Source organism: Maylandia zebra, linkage group LG23 (genome assembly GCF_041146795.1).
Source record: "Maylandia zebra isolate NMK-2024a linkage group LG23, Mzebra_GT3a, whole genome shotgun sequence".
NCBI lineage: Eukaryota > Metazoa > Chordata > Actinopteri > Cichliformes > Cichlidae > Maylandia > Maylandia zebra.
In genome coordinates this window covers 48,392,981-48,404,088 of record NC_135188.1, presented here as the reverse complement: position 1 = coordinate 48,404,088, position 11,108 = coordinate 48,392,981, and the positions used below count along the sequence as shown (strand labels likewise).

Below are 11,108 nucleotides of genomic sequence, written 5' to 3'. Positions count from 1 at the left end.
TGGTATGTTGCACAGTACTCTCATGAGTTTATGGACTATACATGCTGACCAGAAAAACAACAACAACACAAAAAAATCAGTCCACTCTTCTATCTCAGAGAAGCAGACAGATTTCATAATGCTATGGCGATTTGTGTCTTTATCAAAAAACAAACAAACAAAAACATTATTATATTATAAGCTAAAGAAATTGATTCTTTTCTACTCTCCTGGAGTACTCAAAGCGCTCTATACAGCATGCCACATCATACACACAAGCACTCTACACTTTGTCAGGGGTTTCTAACAAACATACACTTTCATACTGGTGGGGGTTAAGACTGGGGGAGCCAGGAATCAAACCACCAACCTTCTGATCAGCAGATGACCTGCTCTACCTCCTGAGCTACAGCCATCACCTGCAGTAGCCAAAGAAAAGAAAAAAACTGAACTGAGCTGAATGCATGTGTTTAGCACCAGAGTTTGGAGGGCCAGGAGTGACTAAAATATGCCATTAAATAATTAATTAAACGTTTCATTAAATAATTAAAACTGGAATTAATTAATTTAATTAATATTTCAATAAATATTTAAATGCCCATTCATTTTATTTAAAACATGTAATCAATTATTTATGTCTTCATTTCCAATTTTTAAATTAATGACACATTTAATTAACAATTAATTAATTACTACAATATTGACACATTAAATTATTTATTTATTTAAATTTTTAATTATTTATTAACAGATTTAAATCATTATTTAATGGTGTATCTACCCTGACCCTGCGGCTGTCTTCATGAATTTATTTTATCTGTCAGCCTCACCCATCAAAGTCAGGGGGTGGAGTCAACACCATTGCTTTGGCCTGGTGGCCATGTTTTAGTGGGTGTTTCTCAGTGCCAACAATGCACATGTGGAAATAACTGAACTGTACTTTGAAATACCCTGTTTGTATGTCACCAAATATACTGTGAATATTTTTCTAGCCGGGAATGTAGTGTTTTAGTCTTGAAATATCTGGTCGGTTTGTCAAGATTTGTCAAGAAATTGGAATTAATTGATTAAATAAATATTTCAATAATTAAATGCCCCTTCATTTAATTTAAAACATTTAAAAAATTATTTATTTATTTGTTTCACATCTTAATTTTAATTATTGACACATTTAATTAATAATTTATTGGTGTATTTAATTAATTCATTTTGTCACTCCTGGCCCCCCATCCGCAGAGTTGAACTCGCGTTATCGCGAGGTTGGTCTTATTTTGAATTCAGGAGCAGGGCTTTGTTTACTTCCGGTGTACACAGAAAGGTTGAAAACGGCTGGTTCTCCAAGAAAAGGTACTCAATATGTTGACAGTGATGGTTTCAGCATTAACCGCGTTATAGGAAATGTGCTTTCGTCACTTTTTGTGTGTGTTTTCAGCGAGCTTTGCTTTTCTGTCCTGTTATACGATCACGACGGTGAGATAAGCATTTGGCCCTAAAGCTGAAGTTTACACAAGTAACAAGCTTGGCGCGTACGCGATGAGGAGTGAAAAAAGGCTTTCTAATGGACACGTGCTTTCATGCAGTCATGTTTGCAGCAGGGCGGAGGGGTCAGACTTCCCTGCCTTCTTGGTTTATTCGTGCTACTCGTATATGTGGCACTAAATTGCAGTAATCACACGGCTGGACTCAACAACGCCACGTGTGACTCATGTCATGTTTGCATGTTTGTGCAGGTGTTAATGATGACGGTCCTGAATCTGTCCTTTGCTGCGTGTGGTTTCCTGGGGATCTATCACTTGGGTGCCATGGAGGCCTTTCTCCGGCATGGGCACAAGCTGCTGGGCTCCCTCGGGGCCTGTGCAGGTGCTTCTGCTGGGGCACTGGTGGCTGCTGTAATGGTCACAGCTCCTGAAAAGTTGGAGGTACAGTCCAGGGGTATGTGGGGTTAGTGAAACCCTCTGGTCTCTGAGCAAAATGGAGACAAACTATTTCTCGCTCCTGATTCTTGCTTCTTCTTTAGTACTGGCAGTTTTTATATGTGTGTGTACGGGACTAAAGACTTTGTCAGGGTGAATGATGCTCAGGGATACTTGCTGTTTTAGTGATGCACACTGTAACAGCCGATCCTATAAAATAACAACTCAGATGTTAGCGTACTCAGAGTGAGTAATTAGCTGTAAATTCAGGAATCTAGATGAACAACAAGCGATTGAGTGAAATGTTATTTACAAGGCGCACTGTGCTCATATATCCTCTGTTCTCAGTTAGTTTTGCAGATTTCAGACTTTGATTGTATTGAGATAAATCACCAGCTGTGCAGGAAAAATGAATCTGTGAGTGTAGAGCTGAGTGAATGAGCTTTGTTACACTAGTGACTGAATGATATGACTGTGCTTTTGTTTCCTTCTTCCAGCACTGCAAAGACTTCACCTACAGGTTTGCTGACGGTGTGAGACAGCAGCGGTTTGGGGCCGTCACACCAGGATACAACTTTATGCTCACACTCCGGTAACTACTTAGCAGAAGTCTCCTCAACAATCACCGGGCAATGTTACACGATGGAGGTGTTGATGTCTCCCATTGTGGACCTGCAACACGTGTTGCTGTGAATACTGGTTGGTGGTCAATGACCAGCTTAAACACTGAAAACACTGTGGAGATATTTTCCACCTGCTGCAGCGTCATAGCTCTGTGTCACGCAGTGGAAGGTGCACTGAGTTTGTTTAATGCCACAGTAGCAGTGGAATAGACAGATTCATTATCCCCTGAGGTTAACTTGCAGTTACTTTTATGATCCTCATGTTTTGTACCTTACACCATTATCAGGTCAGAAAGCTAAAGCCTTTACCAAACCAGTCAGTCTCTTCAGATTCAGCAGGCATGAAGCACAAGTAGTATCTATGGGTTAACAAGCCTGTTTCAAACATTCCCACAGTTCATACTTCATGTCAGGACTAAACAAACTACGTAACCCTGGAGCACCGTCAGCTGTAGCTGTGCAAAGATGTTTGGTTCTTTCTAAACAAGTCACTGTTTGGCTGAATGGAGCCTGAGCAAGACGTGTTTGGCCCGGGTGCGATCAGGACTTTGTGGAAGAACAAGATTCGACTGAACTCTTAACACGTGCTTTCTGTCAGTGAGCTCGGGACGTTTGTCAGAAAGACTCAGCTGCAGGTCTGTTAATCAGAGTCATAATGGCTTTTTAATTTTCATCTTTTTGTTTTCAGCTTTGTTTGGTTCCAGTTTGCTTGCACTGTGCGGTTTCATGCTTCAGTTTAGTTTTTTAGTTTTAATGCAGTTATTATATTTATATACACTGCCAGTCAGACGTCTGGACACACTTTGTCATTTAATGATTTTTCATTATTTTTACTACTTTCTACATCGTAGATAAACCGAAGACATTCAATATATTTAGATTCCTGACAGTAGCCGCCCTCTGCTGTGTCGACAGCTGCAAACCCTCGGCCTTCTCTCAGTGAGCTTCATGATGTCGTCACCTGACATGGTTTCACCTCACAGCCTGTCAGGGTTCATTGGTGGAGTTTCTTGCCTTCTTAATGACGTTGGCACCATCGGTTGTGCAGCAGTCAGGTTGGTGCACAGCTGACAGCCCTATTTGACAACTGTTAGAGTTCATATTATGACAAGAACCAATCGGAGTAGAGAGAAACAACAGCCCATCATTACTTTAAGAACTGAAGCTCAGTCTGGAAAACTGGTCAAACTTTGAATGTGTCCCCGAGTGCAGTCGCAGAAACCATCAAGACCACGATGAAACTGTCTCACGTCTCAAAGGACAAACACAGTAACTGAAGCTGAAAGCACACAAAGAACGACAAACAGCACCCAGGACTGCAGCACGTCAAAGCTTCTTAGCTGCTGATCTTGGCCTAGTATTCCTAATTCTTCCAGCTTTAGTCTCAGGTGTGTGTATGCTATTAAAACTCATCAAATTATTCATATTTAATGATTTTTCATTTGCTGCTGACCGAGTTTGTGATAGACACAGAAAACAGGTAAAGAGGCAGGGGGCGACCTGCTGCTGGCGGTTAGTTTGTCAGTATCTATGCTTGAAGTGTAAGCTGAGGTGTGAGGAAGGCACACGGCAGCTGAATAATCGCACGTCCCTGTAAAACAGTGTTTACGATGCCCTGTGGAGATGATTCCATTAAAGCTCTGACAAATGAACATCTGCGTGTGGATTTTCCCACAGGGAGGGGATAGAAGAGATTCTCCCCACAGAGGCTCACAGTCTGGCCACTGACCGCCTCTACGTCTCAATAACACACTCAGAAAGTGGCACGAACCACAGCGTGTCGACGTTTACCTCCAGGGAGGAGCTCATAAAGGTTCGCACCCCTCTCTGTAAACACACACAGTCCGTTTCAAACATGGTCATAAATGTTTATGATTGTTTTACAGCCTTGTTTCTCTCCAGTCTTCAGTTTAGTGCTTTTACTACTATAAATGACACCGTGCTGTATATGAGCTGTTACCTGACTGCACGCGCCTCGTGACCAAAATGTTGAGCGACGAGCTGCCGAACCAAGTGTTTTTGCCGGATAACTGTCCCCCTCTTGTACCTGTCCAGGTCCTGTTAGCCAGCTGCTTTGTCCCAGTCTATGCTGGACTCAAACCAGTAGAGCTCAGAGGAAAGGTAAGGGTTTATGCCGGTGTCAGAACAAAATCAATTGGTTCATGATGTTCCGCAGGGACGAGCGACAGCTTGCTAGACTGATAAATCGAATGCTTTGCTGACTTCAGAGTGTTCGGTGCTAGAAAATGTTAAACATACAAAAGTAGATTATTGAGTGTGAGGAATGCTTGAATACATGTCAACTCTACTCTTTACTGGTAAAGACAACAGCCAGATATCACAGTCCAGGGTTAAAATGAGCTTTAACATGTGGGCATGAAAGAGGTTCTGAATAATACCTGAGGTTAGGGCTGCTCGATTATGGCAAAAATGATAATCACGATTATTTTCACTGAAATTGAGATCGCGATTATTTGACGATATTTATTTAACCCTTTAAGACCTACCATAGAACCAAGTCCGCCAGAGCTTATATTATTTTTTTACATGCTGTAGTGCCATTTGTGGGAGCATTTCAAGTTGCTATACAACTGTTATAGCCCATATTTTAATAATATGTATGCATTAAGTCCATAGTAACTACATTAATTGCAAAAAAGTGCAATAAACTACAAAAAAATTGAAAATCGTTTTTGTTTTTTGTTTTTTACATATATTTCTACTTGGAGAAATTTAAGAGGCTTATCCCTCAAAACTTTAAATACAAAAAAGTTGCAAAAAATAGTTTACAACAACAGGAAACTTATTTTGAGTGTCTTCATAGTTTTATTTTGGAGATACAGCAATTTTTATATACTGCAGGAAAAACAAAAAAACAATCCTATGATGCAAATTTGCAAAGAAAACAGCACGTGCATCAAAATAAACTATTTCCAGCAGTGCAATTCGAGTTCTAAGCATCCCAGAAACTATTCAGAAAAGTCAAACATGACCAGTATAGGTTTTTAAGGCCTACAAGTAAAAAACTACAATTTCCGCGAAAATGACGTCACTTCCGGTTTCGGCCAGGAAATGGCGGACATGCGACAGTTCGCGCTGACGTCTGTTTCACTGTGGGAAGTGTTACGAACAGCTGATCGGATCACAAAGCGTGTTTCTGGAATATTATGTTTTTTGTTCCTGCAAGCGCTTTTTATGCAGTTTTTGCAAAGCTTTATGTGGAAGGAAACCGTGACCGAGGACAAGCTGATGACATAAGATGTAAGTACAACTCCTCCGGTTTCATATGCAAAACAAATTATTGCGCTAGCTTACACGGTTCAGGTTCTACAGGGATTTAAAAATAGTTACACAACACGGAGCGTGCTGCTCTGACCGGCTTTAAAGGGTTAACAATGACTTTAAAAAATAATATAAAATAGTGTGCAACACCACTGCAGTTTTTTTTTTTACCTCTCTTTTCAACCAACAGCAGTCACTCTCCTCTCCAAATAACTTCTGCTTAGCTTTCCGAGCTTCCCTCGGGTCCTCTTAATCAGCGGTCTCCAACCTTTTTTGCGCCACGGACGGTTTATGCAATATTTTCATGGACCGGCCTTTAAGGTGTCGCGGATAAATGAGGGAGGGGCTAATAATCGGCTCAGTCATTTTTAATGATCGTTGAAAGCCCAGATCGTAATCGTGATTAAAATTCGATTAATTGAGCAGCCCTACCAGAGGTTTTGTTACAACGAGCCAAAATGCCTGGTAAAGAAGATATTTGAATGTGTCTTGAGCCACTTTTACACATGAATTGTGGACGACGATGCATCATCTGAAGTTAATAGAGGCCTTTGCTTCAAATAGCACATAACAGGTCCTCTTCAGATGTGCTCTTACTGCTGGAAACCAGTGGAAACCCTGTTCCTTTGGTTCAGGTGAGGGTACACGCCACACCCACTCGCTGTAAATCCACGAGGCCTGTGCTGTTCTCACGTGGATGTAACCTGACATCACGTGGAAGTCATAGAGCGGACAGCTTTCTCTGCTCCGGCTGCTTCGTGCACTAGATTTGAACGTGTCCGTGCTGGTTGGGTTGTAGGAAAGTTCAGGTTTGCAGGACTTGTCTACAAAGTATTTAATGACAGGATTATTTATGCAGCTGTAGCTCAGGATGTCAAGCAGGTCATCTGCTAATCAGAAGGTTGGTGGTTCCACCCTGGCTGCTTTTCTCTCCAGGCCATCCATCAGAGTGTGAACGTCAGATAAAACACACCAGCTTCCCTGTCCTGTTAGCATGTTTGTGATTGTCTGAAAGTCTAAACAGCTTTCTTTGCTCTAAACCTTTTTGTAGCTGTTGTGTGACCAGAAGGCTCTTTGTTTCCTGTAGAAATGGATTGATGGAGGATTCACTGACAGCCTGCCGATCCTGCCTGTGGGACGAACCATCACGGTGTCACCCTTTGCTGGACGGCAGGATGTGTGTCCGATCCACAGGGGGCGGTTCAAAACTCAACTCAGCTTGGCCAACATGAACATAATGGTGAGAACCGGAGCATCTGATTGGTCTGTAAGGAGAAACCTGGATTCCCAGATTATTCTCCACCTTCAGCTTTTTACCATAACTGAGCAGCGTGTACGGCTAATAGTGCTAAAGATATGTGCCAGGCAACAAAGCTTTCTCACTCTGTGAACTTCCTGTCAGTGCACGTGGAGCACACCACCACCACCACCCAGTGCTCCAACCTGCTGGTTGTATTCAGCTTCTTCAGCAGCTTCAAATTTCCGGAGAGTCCGAAACCAAAGTGCTGCAGTTATGAAACAGAGTCATGTTCAGATATGTGGAGGGTGCGTTCAGACAGAACTGACCGGTGTCCTTCACACGGTCACAGTTCAGATATTAGTCTTTGACATTACGTTAATAATAAAGGTAAAGAGTTCTGTAATCTTAGATGTGCTGCCAGAACCATAAATCTTTTGATCTCGTTAGAAGATGAAGTCGAGCTGTAGATGTTATTTGACCTGATCCAGCTCACAGCACAAAGTGCAGCACGTCCAGCCGTGAATGGCTGCGTGTGCGTGCAGAAGGACGTGTTTCTGTCACTTTGTTGATGTGAACGCAGTCTTTCCGTTGGCTTCCTCAGCTTTCCGTGGAGAACCTCAAACGTCTGAATCAGGCTCTGTTCCCTCCGTCCGCCGGCGCCATGCGTTCGTTATGTGAAGAAGGTTTCACGGACGCCGTGAGGTTCTTAAAGAGAGAGGGCTGGATGGGCTGAGCGTCACACATGGACAAATGGAGCGTGTGAAGCCTGGAGTGTCGTTTACCAAGAAGGAATAAACATTTTCTGTATTTATACGTACTTCCTGGGTGATTTTACTCACCCAGGAAACAGACACATGCTAGAAAAGTAACTGCACCGATGTTTGCATGCAGTGATGTTGAAGTGATTCAGCCTTTGACTTGGTGCATGTTTGGAAAGATGGTACATTGTGGGCTTCACTCAGATTACTTTGATCACACAGGCGTCCTCTCTGTGACAGCATGTGAACCTGGACTTTTATCATAGTTTCTTTTCTTTTGACTTGAAGCAAAGTGAAAAATATCGGATATCCGTGACCCGCCTCACAGAAAGGTTTGTGCCGCCCTCGTGGATGCCGGCGGCTCCCCCAGGACACGAGGCAGCACGAGTCTTTGAAGGGTTGGATGTTTGTGCAGGTTTGACTGCTGCTGGGTCACCGTTTGATTTCCTTCAGGAGCGACTTGGTGTGTGCGAGAGCTGCTCTGCACTCAGCCAGGCGAGGCAGCAGTTACACACATGCAGCAGACTGCAGAGGACGGGCTGGGATCAGGATATTCCAGGAACCCTCAGTGGCATTTCCATCTTTTCTATACAGTCTTTTTGGTGAACAGCAGTGTGAAGGCTGCGATGGGGCTGTCGGTGCTGCTGATCTTTAAAACCAGGAACTCCATGTGTTCTGTTTTTTGATGTCCTTTAAATGATGTTTGTTGTAAAATGAGTGATTTGAACGAGTAAACAAAGGAATGTCAAATAATAATGTTCTTGTCGTCGCTGTCATTATTCTCTCAGACCCGAGCCGGCTGTTGGGATGTCTTCGCTCCCTTATCGTCTCTTATGTAGCACGTCTGTGCTGACATGATGCCGTATGAAATCCATCATAGATACTGTGCATACTGACGAAAGTGACAGGGAGCGCCGCAGCTTCATTTTAGGCTCAAGACGTGCAGAAGTCCACCCAGGGATGTGCATCATGAACAGTCCTGAGTAGTACAGAACCTGAATGTTGTATCGTAGTCAGTTAAACATTATTAGTAACAGAGATCTGTGAAGATCTGCTGCAAACACAGAGGTCATCCTACTGTCTGCTGTCATCAGTCAACTTTTATTCTTACCTTTAACAACAAAGTCTTCAACACTAATGTCAACAGACAAACATGACCTGAGTCACCAGGACAGGCTTGAGTTTGTGTTTGAGTTCTTACTGAAACGATTCAGGATTGTTTTGCATTTTAAACTTGTAACATCTAAATTTGATTTCGACACACACACACACACACGTATCCCACTTGTGCGTATTGTGTTATTATGTAAGCTCACCTGCTGCTTGTGGTAATAAGGCTCATTTAAAGCTTCCGCCTGCGGCAAAGAAACCCCAGCTTGTGTTTTTCTCCCTAATGTTGAGTCTCGTAATGAACTACAGTAGGGGACTGCTGTGTGGACGGAGGCCAGCTGAAGGAGCTCATTTGTTAGTGTAATTATTCAGCTGCTGACTTCAGTGTATGGGACTGAAAAGCTGTTGTTCACACCTGCAATGTGTTATTTGTGTGATAAGCCGTTCAGATCCACTGGAAAGCAGAGAATGCTTTTCAGCTCCTGGAAGTTTTTCATCTGCGAGCTGCACTGTCCTCTGGTCCTAAACGAATGCAGTGGAAACTGATTCTACAAAGGCCCAAAGAGGATGGAGGTCTAGTATTTATGCAATCCAGGAACATCCGTGCCCTTTGTGCTGTTCTGTCCACAGTTATTTGGGGAAATGGGATTCTGGGCTGTAACCACAATACTGCAGTAGAAGCTCCCGCTGAGCCCCGGGGCTGCTGGGAGATCCAGTCGGCAGATATGATTGGTACCTTTGCACAGGCTAATAAACAACTCCACAAGCTGCAAAGATTTCTTTGTTACCCTCGCCTGCACGCTGAAGAAATAAGCAAAACATAACGGCTATTTCCTGATTGTTTTCTACACTGTACTGTCTGAGCATGAAGGAGCGTGACACGTATTAAAGTATATGGCCTAAACTGAGGGCGAATCAGGACGCGTGATATCCCACGCTGTGTTCTCAACAGACGAGCTCTGATGTGACTTACGGTCTGCAGTCCTCATCATAGTCAGCCTGTCCACGTTCCCTCAAAGCAAAGAGCTCACTGCTGAAACACACCAGGCTACAGGTCTGTTAGCGATGCTGAGGGTTGGTTTTATTTTTTTTTTTGCAGGCACATTCAGACAGTGTATCCAACTACAACAGGGCTGTCGAACTCCAGGCCTCGAGGGCCGGTGTCCTGCAGGTTTTAGGTGTCACCCTGGGTCAGCACACCTTGACCAAATGATTAGTTCATTACCAGGCCTCTGGAGAACTTCAGGACATGATGAGGAGGTCATTTAACCATTTGAATCAGCTGTGTTGGATAAAGGACCCGTCTAAAACCTGCAGGGCACCAGCCCTCGAGGCCTGGAGTGTGGCCAGGGGTGTCACACTCCAGGCCTCGAGGGCTGGGTACTTCAGACCCAGCAACACACTCAGACAATAACTAGAACTGAAGAAGCTTCTCGGATGAGAGGTGAAACGTCTTCAAGCAACTTAAAGAAGTCCAGACGCTTTTCTTTCCACGCTGTGGGCAGGTTTTATGCCTGAAACACACTGAACACATTTACAGGTCACGTGCCCCGATGCTCAGCCCCAGACTAAGCTTTCATTGGTTGTTTGTTCACACGCTCACATTCTGTGCAGTTTAGGCTGATTTCTTTGGATATTGATGAGTTCAAATTAACTTTTTTCCTCAGCTCTGAGGAATGAATAGATACTGCTGTTCTCTGATCTCTCAGTCCACTACCACCAGTGCCAGATATGATCACAGAGGTCCTGCGACTGTCATCAGCCACAGACGCACTGTTCATGGAGCTTTTCAGAGAAGTCAGGCTTGAACCTGTTACGGTGCTGCACAAGATGATGTTTTTCAGCCGTACATCTAAATGTGGTTCCAATAAGTTTATTTGAATTTCGAGCTCCAGTGACTGAACCTGAACTGGAACACACAGACACAATAACTGATGGTTAAAAAGATGCTAGGGCAGGTCCTGACTTAAACATGGGGTGGTGGGGTATGGAAAAGGGCTCAGATAAGACTGGCTGCAGGGGCCCGGGAGCCCCGCCCCTCCCTGAGCATAGTTCTGCTGCAGGTTACTTCCTGTTAAAAGGGTGTTTTTCCTTCCCACTATTGTAGAGTGCTTGCTCACAAGACATTTATAGTTTTCACTGTAATTATAAAGCACCACTGACACCATCAGTGAACTGGTGCTATAGATGAGTCTTCTCTGGG

At 43.6% G+C, this 11,108-nt stretch overlaps 1 protein-coding gene across 3 annotated transcripts; it reads left to right on the top strand.

Annotated features, from left to right (window-relative positions):
• Positions 1-1,227: 1,227 nt before the first annotated feature.
• On the top strand, positions 1,228-8,551 carry pnpla4 (patatin-like phospholipase domain containing 4). 3 transcript variants are annotated; one of them, XM_076880136.1, is made up of 8 exons: positions 1,228-1,326; positions 1,710-1,898; positions 2,390-2,484; positions 4,193-4,328; positions 4,571-4,636; positions 6,362-6,432; positions 6,885-7,037; positions 7,639-7,777. In XM_076880136.1, the coding sequence occupies exons 2-7, from the start codon at positions 1,716-1,718 to the stop codon at positions 7,027-7,029; spliced, it is 696 nt and encodes a 231-aa protein (XP_076736251.1). In that variant the 5' UTR covers positions 1,228-1,326; positions 1,710-1,715; the 3' UTR covers positions 7,030-7,037; positions 7,639-7,777. The 3 variants fall into 3 exon arrangements, with proteins under 3 accessions (XP_076736251.1, XP_004564170.2, XP_076736249.1); XM_004564113.5 differs by lacking the exon at positions 6,362-6,432 and having other exon boundaries at positions 7,639-8,551; XM_076880134.1 differs by lacking the exon at positions 6,362-6,432 and having other exon boundaries at positions 6,885-8,551.
• Positions 8,552-11,108: the final 2,557 nt, after the last annotated feature.